At 46.2% G+C, this 15,210-nt stretch overlaps 1 protein-coding gene across 1 annotated transcript in view; it reads right to left on the reverse strand.

Moving 5' to 3' along the window:
• The window catches only part of LOC126426514 (U4/U6 small nuclear ribonucleoprotein Prp31-like), a 171,953-nt gene that overhangs the window by 86,351 nt on the left and 70,392 nt on the right, over positions 1-15,210 (reverse strand). Inside the window, exon 3 of the mRNA XM_050088419.1 lies at positions 3,995-4,227. Coding sequence (XP_049944376.1) covers positions 3,995-4,227 — 233 coding nt within the window. The remainder of the gene's footprint in view (positions 1-3,994; positions 4,228-15,210) is intronic.

The following is a 15,210-nucleotide window of genomic DNA, read 5'->3' on the forward strand; positions in this document are numbered from 1 at the left end:
TGCCATTCCTTACACCAATCACAAATCCTGTCCAAGTCATCTTGTATCCTCCTACAGTCACTCAACGACAACACCTTCCCGCAAACCACAGCATCATCAGCAAACAGCCGCACATTGCTATCCACCCTATCCAAAAGATCATTTATGTAGATAGAAAACAACAGCGGACCTACCACACTTCCCTGGGGCACTCCAGATGATACCCTCACCTCCGATGAACACTCACCATCGAGGACAACGTACTGGGTTCTATTACTTAAGAAGTCTTCCAGCCACTCATACTTGGGAACCAATCCCATATGCTCGTACCTTAGTTAGGACTCTGCAGTTGGGCACCGAGTGAAACGCTTTCAGGAAGTCAAGGAATATGGCATCCGTCTGATACCCTTCATCCATGGTTCTCAAGATATCATGTGAAAAAAGGGCGAGTTGCGTTTCGCAGGAGCGATGCTTTCTAAAGCCGTGCTGATGCATGGACAACAACTTCTCTGTCTCAAGGAAATTCATTATATTCGAACTCAGAATATGTTCGAGAATCCTGCAACAAACCGATGTTAAGGATATTTTTCTGTAATACTGAGGATCCGTCCTTCAACCCTTCTTATATACAGGCGTTACCTGCGCTTTTTACCAGGTGCTTTACGTTGGGCAAGAGATACGCGATAAATGCAAGCTAAGTAAGGAGCGAATGCAGTAGAGTACTCTCTGTACACCGAATTGGAATCCCATCAGGACCTGGCAATTTATTTATTTTCAACCCATTCAGCTGCTTTACAACCCCAGGGATGTCTATCACTATGTCCTCCATACGGGAAGCTGTACGAGACTCAAACGGCGGTATGTTTGTACGATCCTCTTGCGTGAAAGATTTCTCAAATGCTAAATTTAAAATTTCAGCTTTCGTTTTGCTGTCTTCCGTTGCCAGGCCAGACTGGTCAGTGAGTGACTGGATGGAAGCCTTCGACTCGCTTATCGATTTTACGTAAGACCAGAATTTCCTTGGGTTTTCAGCAAGATCTTTTGCTAAGGTATGACGGTGGTAGTGGTTGAATGCTTCGCGCACCGCTCTTTTTACAGCAGCATGAATCTCTACTAACTTTTGCCTGTCCTCATTCTCCCGCTCTTTCTTGTACCGCGAGTGCAACTGTCTTTGCTTCCTGAGCATTCTCCGAATCGCGCCGTTAAACCACGGTGGGTCTTTTCCGCCCGTAACCAACTTTTTCGGCACATACTTGTCCAATGCGTGATTTACAATGTGTTTAAAATTTGCCCATAATTCTTCCACGTCCATCGTACCGGAAGTAAATGAAGTCGATTCATTTACTAAGTGGGATGCTAACAACTGCTTATCTGCTCTTACTAGTAAGAATACTCTCCTAGCCTTCTTGACCGACTTTTTAACTTTTGTCACCATAGTCGTAATGACAACATCACGATCACTAATCCCTGTCTCAACACTGACACCGTCGATGAGGTCTGGTCTGTTCGTGGCTACCAGATCTAAAATATTTCCATTAAGCCGTCGGCACACGGGCCGTGCTGTCGAAAGTCAACGTCGAGCGTGCCGAGTTCAACGTGCTGCTGAACGCTCAGCAACGATGCGACTTGTGCACACGGTACGTGGGCCCCAACGTGGTATACGCGATCGCAACGCACTCCAGCGGCAGTTGAGGGATGTTTCTAGTTGGTAAACCACACTGTTTACTCAACGGGCGCGCGTAAAATTCCCATGTTAGCTATATTAAAACGCGCATTTCCTCCATCGTCCACGAAAAGGAAAGTACCACGTCCAATCAGTAAGGACAGAGACATATAATAGTTCTATTACAAACAGTGCGGTACAAATTTGGAATACTTCTCTGCACAAGGTAAACATTATTTCATAACTCCCACATTTTAGTAAAACCCCAACGTCAGTTTTACTTGATCACTGTTCCTACCCAGTAGCAGAATCTTTGCAACGCGTGAATTACGAAGCGTAAAAGAAAAAGGAGCAAAATAGCTTTACACAAGTAGCGCAGGGTGTCCTGTAGATCAAGCCAATCGAACAAAGTCACCCCTCAAAAAAGATGAACTTGTATTTACATAACATCAAATATCATAGTCTATACTTACATTAAACTAATAATAACGTATCAGAACCAAATAAAAACGCGAATGTTAGGAAAAAAAAATTGGTTGTGTCAGGACGCGAACCACCGCCCCAACAAAAAGGACAGTGACGCTATTCATTACGCTAAAGCAACATCACACCTTTCGTTGCAAATCACAGTTTCTTACCACTTTCTAAAAACCTTAATCGTAACTATGTTACTAACTGAAATTTAATTATAACAAATTGTACCAAGAACAACGCGTTTTGGGTGCATCCTCAGTGCATTGCTGTCTTCAAATAGCATACTCTCATAATACGCAAGCCACAATAAATCTTTTACCACGAATATGATGTTTCTCATTATTTTATTGGAACGACTCGCACAGTTAACAACGGGTTTTCCAGTGATTCTCAATTTTCTGGAGCTCGGAACGGTATATATATATACAGGGTGATTCAAAAAGAATACCACAACTTTAGGAATTTAAAACTCTGCAACGACAAAAGGCAGAGCTAAGCACTATCTGTCGGGGAATTAAGGGAGCTATAAAGTTTCATTTAGTTGTACATTTGTTCGCTTGAGACGCTGTTGACCAGGCGTCAGCGTCAGTTGATGCTAAGATGGCGACCGCTCAACAGAAAGCTTTTTGTGTTATTGAGTACGGCAGAAGTGAATCGACGACAGTTGTTCAGCGTGCATTTCGAACGAAGTATGGTGTTAAACCTCCTGATAGGTGGTGTATTAAACGTTGGTATAAACAGTTTACAGAGAATGGGTGTTTGTGCAAAGGGAAAAGTTCTGGACGGCCAAGAACGAGTGATGAAAATGTAGCACGCATCCAGCAAGCATTTGTTTGCAGCCCAGGAAAATCGACTCGCAGAGCTAGCAGAGAGCTGCAAATTCCACAATCAACTGTATGGAGAGTCCACATTGGCACTTATCTGTCCGTAACTACCTGAACGTCAACTACCCGAGGCGATGGATCGGCCGCCAGGCAGCCCGTGACAGAGCACTTCATCACTGGCCTCCAAGAAGCCCTGATCTTACCCCCTGCGATTTTTTCTTATGGGGGTATGTTAAGGATATGGTGTTTCGGCCACCTCTCCCAGCCACCATTGATGATTTGCAACGAGAAATAACAGCAGCTATCCAAACTGTTACGCCTGATATGCTACAGAGAGTGTGGAACAAGTTGGAGTATCGGGTTGATATTGCTCGAGTGTCTGGAGGGGGCCATATTGAACATCTCTGAACTTGTTTTTGAGCGAAAAAAAAAACCTTTTTAAATACTCTTTGTAATGATGTATAACAGAAGGTTATATTATATTTCTTTCATTAAATACACATTTTTAAAGTTGGGGTATTCTTTTTGAATCACCCTGTACATATAGGCTTGAAATGAATACCAATATTGCGCCTCACAATTCTGTACTGAAGGGAGACGGCGTGCGTGTGACGTAGGTGGCGTTGTGCCATCTCATTGGTCAACGCTCAGACGCACGCTCAGAAAATCTGACATGCCAGATATTGCTCTGCACGTTCGGAAAGACTCCCGAGCGTGCTGTTCAACGCTGTGACGTCAGAAACTCGGCACGCTTAACGTTCGATGCACAGTCCGTGTGCCGACGGCTTTACGCGTTGGCTGTCGACTTAGCTGCTCAAGTTTTCGGATAATGTGTTCAAAAGTAATTCACACGACGGCTTGTCTGTACCACCTGTGGCTACTACAAGAGCTGCAAACTTAATGACGAATACTGACAGTTCTCGCCTGGAGAAGACGGGGTAAGAATTACCTTCCTGCGCAGGTGCAGCGGCGCATCCATGAGCGTGGGGCAGGCGAGCAGGCTGGCGGCGGCGGCGGCGGCGCCCGCCCCCGCGCCCAGCCGCGCCGCCCCCGCCGCCCCCGAGGCGGCGGCGGCGGCCTTGGCGAGCGCGAGCACGTTGCAGGCGGGCGTGCGCGCCAGCTTGTGCAGGCCGCCCGCCGCCGCCACGAGGCGCGCCGCCGCCTCCGCCCCCAGCACGGCCGCCAGCTCGGGGGCGGCGGCCGCCATGCGCGCCTCCACGTACGCCCCCAGCACCGCCCGGGCCGCCGTCATTCCCGCCTCCGCGTCCAGCACCTCCGTCACGCACTCTGCACACACGGCGTCCATTTGTCAAACACACCGTCATAAAATTTTAACTACCACTTCGGACAAGCAATGCGAGCCACGTCCTGAAAGAGAAGACAAAAGGAATATAAAAAGTCAACAGTGATAGGATAAGCCGTATCAGATTTTCTTATGACAACGTAATTATTGCGGATTCCGAAAAAGAAATCAATAGGATGTTATAAGTCCTATCAGGCACTCTTAAAATGTCCAGTTAAAACTGAACAAACTAAAATAACTGTGGGAAAACCGGAACAGAAGAGAATCGAAGCATTTGAGATGTGGTGCTACAGACGAATGTTGAAAATTAGGTGGACTCATACGGTAAGGAATGAGGAGGTTCTACGCAGAATCGGAGAGGAAAGGAATATGCGGAAAACACTGATAAGGAGAAGGGACAGGATGATAGGACATCTGCTAAGACATGAGGGAATGACTTCCATGGTACTAGAGGGAGCTGTAGAGGGCAAAAACTGTAGAGGAAGACAGAGATTGCAATATGTAAAGCAAATAATTGAGGACGTAGGTTGCAAGTGCTACTCTGAGATGAAGAGGTTAGCACAGGAAAGGAATTCGTGGCGGGCCGCATCAAACCAGTCAGTAGACTGATGACCAAAAAGAAAAATGGGAAGAATGGAAGAATCTAGCCTTGTTCCCAAAGCTTCACTTAAGTATGTGTTTGAGACATACATTGCACACACCTCCTCATCGTCTGTCTCTGAGTCTACCTTGTAACACCATAGCTCTAATGCTGTACGGTTTTATTTTGCCTTTTTGCTTTGGTTTAATGTTATAATATTGAGTATCTGTAAATGTGTTTGAATCGATAACATAAAATTGTATACTCCCTTCTTTGTTAAAACTTTGATGTCGTGGTTTGACTCTATGCAATATAGTATATCTGTTATTTAAATTCTTTGTCCCATTTGGAGGGAACAAAACTTACTGTATATACTTGTAATTTCTGTGTGATTAATTTTTTGTAGAAACGTCAATATGTGCAAATGTTCTGTTTTATTTAATGCGTTTGGTTGCTGTTATGTAAACTGCTGATCCTCACTTAGGGTTCTTAGTTAGTTTGTGTGTAAAAGGTGTGGTAGTTCCCCTCGGGAACGGAACTGTGTAGCGCGCGCAAGTTGTGGTTGGCCTAGGAAGAAAACGCGGAACAAGAGTCAGTGGGGGACGAGCTACCAAATTGTGAACTGCCCATGTAAAAGTTGTATATTGTGTTGGTTACGAGAGAGGCTTTTCCAGCCGCTTTACAATGCCTCGGATGGATGGATAAATAGCTGGAACGATTCCGGAAATGGTATCCATCATCGCCACCAAGAAGGGACAGAGTCCAGCAATTCTGCCTGCAAATCCACCTGCCAACATGTAGTTGCCACCACACTGAGCAATCACTGTAACGGAATACTATAATAATGTACAGTGAAGGATCAGCTTATTGGATGTGTTAGTGTGCTCAAATATAAGGTAACTTATAATTGAATTCATGTACCTACCTTGATTTTTTCCCTATCACACCTCTCAGGTTCTTCTCCATTTAAACTATGATTACCGAGTGTCCTAGTTTGTGGAAAAAATGAAAGCCTCAGAACATTAAATAATATTTGTTTGATCTTTGGTAAGAAGGGAGTGTTCAGATTTACTGTGGATATAGTGAAATTGTGGGAGGTAGTAAATGTAGTCTTGTGACAGCCTCCCTGGGATGGGAACAGTCTAATTCAAAATTTTGTGTAGTTTCAAAGTCTCCTATTTAACCATTTACTTGAAAGTAGAAGACTGTGGTAATAAAGACAATTTGCAGCTTCTTTTAAAGATTAAAAGCTCTTAAAACTGAGGCTTATAAAATGTTGCTTAGGTAATGATCATAGTGCTGCCTGTAGTATATTTTAAAAGGTGAGTCAGTTTCTTGCAAATTTGTCAACATTACGTTTCACTGTAGAAAAAGTGGAAAACTGCAATAGTGAACAGTTATATATTCATGTTTGCTAAGTGTTTGTGTCTCTTGTGTATTGGAAGTGCATATTAATAGTATAACAGGATCCACAGTTTGCCTATTGTGCTAATGCTAGGTAACAAGTAACGGGAAGACCACTGTTTATGAAAACAATAATTTCTTTATTCAAAAGATAGTGAGAAGCAACCTGTTAGTGGATTCCAATTAACTTTCATTTTAAATAGTAAAGTATTTAACTGAGAGAGACTTGACCTATGTCCAATGTATGATCCTGCAGTGAATATTAATAGTGATGTTATAAAAACCATTTAGTTTGAATATGCCCTGAAAGTAATAGTGTGTTTCGTGATCTGTTATATTTATGCAAATAGTCTGTCCTGTCCTGTCAGCTTCCAGTCTTAACCGTGAACATATGCAGGTGTCAGAGTTCATTGCACTCGCGTGTGGCAAAATATAGGTTGCGTTTGTCCATTAAAGTTACTCATACTTATTTTCTTAAACAAGAATGTCAATAATTCTCTTGCCTAATTAGGCTGGCGACCGTTTTCCTTACTCTTTGAACAGTGTAGAGGGGTAAAATATTGTCTGTTACTGTTTAAATATTTACGTAATTCCGACTTTTAATTCCGATAAGCCACCTCCGTTAGGTACAACACGGTCAACATAACAAAATTCCTCTTAGAGGGTAACACTGCTCTGTTGCTCTATACCATAATTGCTCTAACAACATAGTTTTATTTCACGACCTGCCTCCAACTTTAAGATTATGGTATAGCAGTAGCAGACGGCAGTGTTATAACCTGGTCCCACCCCCCATCTCTCTGTCCACCTCATCTCCCGACCTCTATCTGTCCATCTCCACCTACCACTCTACCTCCCCACCTGCTCCTCCCCCCTCTTTGTTCTTCTTCTCCACACCCTCTCTCCTCCACCACCCCCTGCCCATACACACCCTCTCTCCAACCATATTTTCTTCCACCACCCTCGGTCCATAGCCTCCTCCCCTTGTCACTGCCCATCACCTCCACCCCCTCCTCGTTTTCCACCTACCCTACACCGCCCTTCACTTGCCTTCTGCATGGCTCCTCCTCCTCATCTCTCTGTCCACTTCCTCTGACCCTTCTCTCTGTCTGTCCCCCTCCTCCTCTCTGTCCACCTCTCTCACCCTCTCTCTCTGTCTGTCTTGTCCTCCACAAACCCGCTGTCCATCTCCTCCACCCCTTCCTCTCTATCCATCTGCTCCTCACAACTTCCTCTGTGCATCTCCTTCTCAATCCCTCTCTTACTATCCATCTATTTCCTCCTCTCTCTCCTCAGCCATCACCATCCACACATTTAGCCCCTTCAAGGCATGCCAGTATTACCCACACAACATATTACTTCCTCCCTTCTGCCCCCTCCTTCTGTTCATCACCATCTCCCCTCCTCTATGTCTGTCCACCCCCGACTATTCTCTGTCCATCACTTCCTCACCCTTCTCTGTATGCCCACCTAACTCCTCCTCACTCTGCTCATGTCCATGCCCATCCACACATGTAGCTCCTGAAACACATGCTGATACTACATGCACAATATTCCTATAATAGAGGGTAGGCTACCTGTCACCAGTAGAAAAATTATTTTTCCCCATACCTCCACTCCTATGGGAGCTATGAGTTTCTAACCTCCACAGTGCTTATTCTCATTTAGCACACAATATGGGCACCAAATTTGGTTCTGTAGATCAGGTGATTTAAGAGAAGATTTAAGAGAAGATACACACATACACACTATATATATATATATATATATATATATATATATATATATATATATATATATATATATAGAGTGTATGTGTGTATGCTCAGGTTTGCATCACCCTGGTTCTCAAAACTCCTGAAGAAAAACGTTGACTGTACAGACACAGTCCCTTTGACAGTTCAACCCTCCCAAAGATGTAAAAAACCGTGCATGAGCAGCATCTATTAGACGGACAGGGTCTGACAACCGATCAGTTCCAGTCATTCCACTAGGAAGGAGATACAAGGCTCATGTTGTCTGTAGTTTAACCGTGCCTAGACGGTCAATACTGCGGTTCGATCGCGTCCACATTGTTACTTTGTTCCAAGAAGGACTCTCAATAAGGGAAGTGTCCAGGCGTCTCGGACTGAACCAAACTGACGTTGTTCGGACATGGAGGAAGCAGAAGACAGGGACTGTCGATGACATGCCTCGCTCAGGCCGCCCGAGGGCTACTACAGCAGTGGATGACCGCTACCTACGGACTATGGTTCGGAGGAACCCTAACAGCAACGCCACCATGTTGAATAATGCTTTTGGTGCAGTCACAGGACGTAATGTTACGACTCAAACTGTGCTCAGTAGGCTGCATGATGCGCAACTTCACTCCCGACGTCCGTGGCGAGGTCCATCTTTTCAACCATGACACTGTGCAGTGCAGTACCAATGGTCCCAACTACATGCCGAATGGACCGCTCAGGATTGGCATCACATTCTCTTCACCGATAAGTGTCGCATATACCTTCAACCAGCCAATTGTCGGAGACGTGTTTGGAGGCAACCTAGTCAGGCTGAATGCCTGAGACACACTGTCTAGTGAGTGCAGCAAGATGGAGGTTCCCTGCTGTTTTGGGGTTGCATTATGTGGGGCCGACGTACGCTGCTGGTGGTCATGTCATGCCGGCGCCATAACAGCTGTACGATACATGGATGCTATCCTCCGACCGACAGTGCAACCGTATCGGCAGCATATTTTCGAGCCATTCGTCTTCATTGACGACGATTCGCGCCCCCATCGTGCACGTCTTGTGAATGACTTCTTTCAGGATAACGACCAGAGTGGTTAGCATGTTCTCCAGACATGAACCCTATCGAACATGCCTGGGATAGACTGAAAATGGCTGTTTATGGACGACGTGGCCCACTAACCACTCTGAGGGATCTACGCCGAATCGCAATTGAGAAGTGGTACAATCTGGACCAACAGTGCCTTGATGAACTTGTGGATAGTATGCCACGACGAATACAGGCATGCATCAATGCAAGAATACATGCTACTGGATGTTAGAGGTACCGGTGTGTACAGCAATCTGGACCACCACCTCTGAAGATCTCGCTGTATGGTGGTACAAGATGCAATGTGTGGTTTTCATGAGCAATAAAACTGGCGGAAATTATGTTTGTATTGATCTCTATTCCAATTTTCTGTACAGTTTCGGAACTCTCGGAATCGGGGTGATGCAAAAATTTTCTTGATGTGTATATTAATAGAGGACAACAAGTATTTAACAGTAATGAAGAGAATGATTCCACTGGCAAAACAGTCACTTATTATTAAGAAAAACATTTTAACAAGGAAACACATGAATATACACTCCTGGAAATGGAAAAAAGAACACATTGACACCGGTGTGTCAGACCCACCATACTTGCTCCGGACACTACGAGAGGGCTGTACAAGCAATGATCACACGCACGGCACAGCGGACACACCAGGAACCGCGGTGTTGGCCGTCGAATGGCGCTAGCTGCGCAGCATTTGTGCACCGCCGCCGTCACTGTCAGCCAGTTTGCCGTGGCATACGGAGCTCCATCGCAGTCTTTAACACTGGTAGCATGCCGCGACAGCGTGGACGTGAACCGTATGTGCAGTTGACGGACTTTGAGCGAGGGCGTATAGTGGGCATGCGGGAGGCCAGGTGGACGTACCGCCGAATTGCTCAACACGTGGGGCGTGAGGTCTCCACAGTACATCGATGTTGTCGCCAGTGGTCGGCGGAAGGTGCACGTGCCCGTCGACCTGGGACCGGACCGCAGCGACGCACGGATGCACGCCAAGACCGTAGGATCCTACGCAGTGCCGTAGGGGACCGCACCGCCACTTCCCAGCAAATTAGGGACACTGTTGCTCCTGGGGTATCGGCGAGGACCATTCGCAACCGTCTCCATGAAGCTGGGCTACGGTCCCGCACACCGTTAGGCCGTCTTCCGCTCACGCCCCAACATCGTGCAGCCCGCCTCCAGTGGTGTCGCGACAGGCGTGAATGGAAGGACGAATGGAGACGTGTCGTCTTCAGCGATGAGAGTCGCTTCTGCCTTGGTGCCAATGATGGTCGTATGCGTGTTTGGCGCCGTGCAGGTGAGCACCACAATCAGGACTGCATACGACCGAGGCACACAGGGCCAACACCCGGCAACATGGTGTGGGGAGCGATCTCCTACACTGGCCGTACACCACTGGTGATCGTCGAGGGGACACTGAATAGTGCACGGTACATCCAAACCGTCATCGAACCCATCGTTCTACCATTCCTAGACCGGCAAGGGAACTTGCTGTTCCAACAGGACAATGCACGTCCGCATGTATCCCGTGCCACCCAACGTGCTCTAGAAGGTGTAAGTCAACTACCCTGGCCAGCAAGATCTCCGGATCTGTCCCCCATTGAGCATGTTTTGGACTGGATGAAGCGGAGTCTCACGCGGTCTGCACGTCCAGCACGAACGCTGGTCCAACTGAGGCGCCAGGTGGAAATGGCATGGCAAGCCGTTCCACAAGACTACATCCAGCATCTCTACGATCGTCTCCATGGGAGAATAGCAGCCTGCATTGCTGCGAAAGGTGGATATACACTGTACTAGTGCCGACATTGTGCATGCTCTGTTGCCTGTGTCTATGTGCCTGTGGTTCTGTCAGTGTGATCATGTGATGTATCTGACCCCAGGAATGTGTCAATAAAGTTTCCCCTTCCTGGAACAATGAATTCACGGTGTTCTTATTTCAATTTCCAGGAGTGTAGATAATGTTGTGGGTAGAGCAAACCAAAGACTGCGATTCACTGGCAGAACACTTAGAAGGTGCAACAGGTCTACTAAAGAGACTGCTTACACCACGCTTGTCCGCCCTATTCTGGAGTACTGCTGTGCGGTGTGGGATCCGCATCAGGTGGGACTGACGGATGACTTCGAAAAGGTTCAAAGAAAGGCAGGCCGTTTTGTATTATCGCGAAATAGGGGAGATAGTGCCACAGACATGATACGTGGAGTGGCAATCATTAAGGCGTTTTTCCTAGCGACGGGATCTCCTCATGAAATTTCAATCACCAGTTATCTCCTACGATTGCGAAAACATTCTATTGGCACCAACCTACATAGCGATAAATTATCATCACGATAAAATAAGAGAAATCAGGCCTCGCACAGAAAAATTTAAGTGCTCGCTTTTCTCTCGTGCCGTTGGAGAGTGGAACAGTAGAGAGACAGCTTGAAGGTGGTTCATTGAGCCTTTTGCCAGGCTTTTTATTGTGAATAGCAGAGTGATCACATAGATGTAGATACGTACGCCATCTTCTTTCGCTGCATGCAGCACAGTACGGTAGTTTTTGCCAATAGTACGCTGCACTCAGCCATACACTTACTCACCCACCCACCCATCCACACACACACACACTCACTCACACACACACACACACACACACACACACACACACACACGCATGCTAAGTGCCCAGAGTTCACACGTAATGGATGTCGAATGACTTAGGTGGGTGATTCGCAACTGGACAGATATGAAACTAGTCGTCAGTTAATAAACACTTACTTCCGTGCAACTTTGACAGTTCTTTACAACTTTGTTGAGTAATTTCAAGTTGCTGCCTTGTTGCCACACAGCATGGCGGAAGTACAGGGTGACAATTAGAGAACTATATGAAATGAAATAATCAAGACGTCTGAATGGTTTGTGCTAGGATGTTCAAAGCGCACAATTGGCGGCGGGGCATGATGGGCATTAGAACAACACTGGGCATTAAAATTGCTACACCACGAATATGACGTGCTACAGACGCGAAATTTAACCGACAGGAAGAAGATGCTGTGATATGCAAATGATTAGCTTTTCAGAGCATTCACAGAAGGTTGGCGCCGGTGGAGACACCTGCAACGTGCTCACACGAGGAAAGTTTCCAACCGATTTCTCATTCACAAACAGCAGTTGACCGGCGTTGCCTGGTGAAATGTTGTTCTGATGCCTCGTGTAAGGAGAGAAATGCGTACCACCACGTTTCCGACTTCGATAAAGGTCAGAGTGTAGCCTATCGCGTATGCGGTTTATCGTATCGCGACATTGCTGCTCGCGTTGGTCGAGATCCAATGACTGTCGGCAGAATATGGAGTCGATGGGTTCAGGAGGGTAATACGGAACGCCGTGCTGGATCCGAAGGGCCTCGTATCACTAGCAGCCGAGATGACAGGCATCTTATCCGCACGGCTGTACCGGATCGTGCAGCCACGTCTCGTTCCCTGAGTCAACAGATGGAGACGTTTGAAAGACAACAACCATCTGCACCAACAGTTCGACGACGTGTGCAGCAGCATGGACTATCAGCACGGAGACCGTGGCTGCGGTTACCCTTGACGCTGCATCACATACAGGAGCGCCTGCGATGGTGTACTCGACGATGAACCTGGGTGCACGAATGGCAAAATTTCATTTTTGCGGATGAATCCAGGTTCTGTTTACAGCATCATGATGGTCGCATCCGTGTTTGGCGACATCGCGGTAAACGCACATTGGAAGCGAGTATTCGTCATCGCCATACTGGCGTATCTCCCGGAGTGATGGTTACACGTCACGGTCACCTCTTATTCGCATTGACGGCACTTTGAACAGTGGACGTTACATTTCAGATGTGTTACGACCCGTGGCTCTACCCTTCGTTCGATCCCTGCGAAACCCTACATTTCAGCAGGATAATCCACGACCGCATGTTGCAGGTCCTGTACGGGCCTTTCTGGATACAGAAAATGTTCGACTGCTGCCCTGGCCAGCACGTTCTCCAGATCTCTCACCAACTGAAAACGTCTGGTCAATGGTGGCCGAGCAACTGACTCGTCACAACACGCTAGTCACTACTCTTGATGAACTGTGGTATCGTGTTGAAGCTGTATGGACAGCTGTACCTGTAAACGCCATCCGAGCTCTGTTTGACTCAATGCCCAGGCATATCAAGGCCGTTATTACGGCAAGGGGTGGTTGTTCTGGGTACTGGTTTCTCAGGATCTATGCACCCAAATTGCGTGAATAGGTAATCACATGTATGCCTCTGATCTCTCTGATTTTATCCTCATGGTCTCTTCGCGATATATACGTAGGAGGCAGCAATACACTGTTTGACTCCTCGGTGAAGGTATGTTCTCGAAACTTCAACAAAAGCCCGTACCGAGCTACTGAGCGTCTCTCCTGCAGAGTCTTCCACTGGAGTTTACCTATCATCTCCGTAACGCTTTCGCGATTACTAAATGACCCTGTAACGAAGCGCGCTGCTCTCCGTTGGACCTTCTCTATCTCCTCTATCAACCCCACCTCGTAAAGATCCCACACTGGTGTGCAATATTCAAGCAATGGGCGAACAAGTGTACTGTAATCTACTTCCTTTGTTTTCGGATTGCATTTCCTTAGGATTCTTCCAATGAATCTCAGTCTGGCATCTGCTTTACCGATGATCAACTTTGTATGATCATTCCATTTTAAATCACTCCTAATGCCTACTCCCAGATAATTTGTGGAATTAACTGCTTCCAGTTGCTGACTTGCTGCATTGTAGCTAAATGATAAGGGATCATTCTTTCTATGTATTCGCAGCACATTACACTTGTCTACATTGAGATTCAATTGCCATTCCCTGCACCATGCGTCAATACGCTGCAGATCCTCCTGCATTTCAGTACAGTTTTCCATTGTTACAACCTCTCGATATACCACAGCATCATCCGCAAAAAGCCTCAGTGAACTTCCGATGTTCCGCAAGGTTATTTATGTATATTGTGACGATGCTGATTTCGCCGACACTCTCTTTGTGGGCAAATGTTTGGTCACAATGCAATTTCTATGATATGTAATTAATAGATTTCAGCTATCAGTCATCCCTTGGAATATTTGTTGGCAGATCTAGACTTCGGCCAGCAACTAGCCATTCTCAGTGCACTATCCTGTCTTGGTCAATGCATGTAATGCCTGTTGGTCTGGCTTTGTACACAGTTCAAGGCAAAAATTAGTATTTCATGAACTGTGTACAAAGCCAGACCAACAGGCATTACATGCATTGACCAAGACAGGATAGTGCACTGAGAATGGCTAGTTGCTGGCCGAAGTCTAGATCTGCCAACAAATATTCCAAAGGACGACTGATAGCTGAAATCTATTAATTAAAAATCAAAGTAACGGTTGCTGTGTGCAACAGCCTCTGAATGGAGGGTAACCTGATTTCTATGATAGTCACACGATGGTCCTAATCACCACAGCTTTCAACGATCTAGTTATTTCCGCATGTTGATGGCCGATCGGAGTGTGGCTCACAGTCCACCCACCGGGTCCGGGGTTCGATTCCTGGCCAGGTTAGGGATTTTCTCTGCCCGATGACCGAGTGTTTGTGTTGTCCTCATCATTGCGTCATCATCATCATTTGTGATAGTGGCTAGACTGGACTGTGAAAAAATTGGACTATGTAAAAATTGGGATTTTGTATGGGCGCTGATGACTGCACAGTTGAGCGCCCCACAAACCAAACATCATCATCATCATCACTCTTCACCGACGTGTAGCGTCTTTAAATCGGTTGTACCACTCCTTAACCGTAGAATACTGTACCGATTTCAAACCCTTCCATACCTATACCTTCGTTGACTCGACTACCGCACCTACGGTTGGCCAGTAAAGTCGTTAAAAGCGACGCAATGGTATTATTATAAAGCCTGTAAGAGAAACACATTTCAAGGTTTACACGGTTCTTCGATTGCAATGAATCACAAAACTCACACCGCACAGGTTTGCAGACGAAAGGGCGTTGGTACATATTTTTCACCCACTGTGGAATAATATCCAAAAGAAAATGGGGTCAACTCAATTGCATGATAATCTGAATGATGGGCTGCCAAGAGTATTGAATACAAACAATAGTTAAACAAAGAACAGAAGAAGTATCTTGATAAAAAAAGTGTGGAAACA

The sequence above is a fragment of the Schistocerca serialis genome, chromosome 11, assembly GCF_023864345.2.
Source record: "Schistocerca serialis cubense isolate TAMUIC-IGC-003099 chromosome 11, iqSchSeri2.2, whole genome shotgun sequence".
NCBI classification, from domain to species: domain Eukaryota; kingdom Metazoa; phylum Arthropoda; class Insecta; order Orthoptera; family Acrididae; genus Schistocerca; species Schistocerca serialis.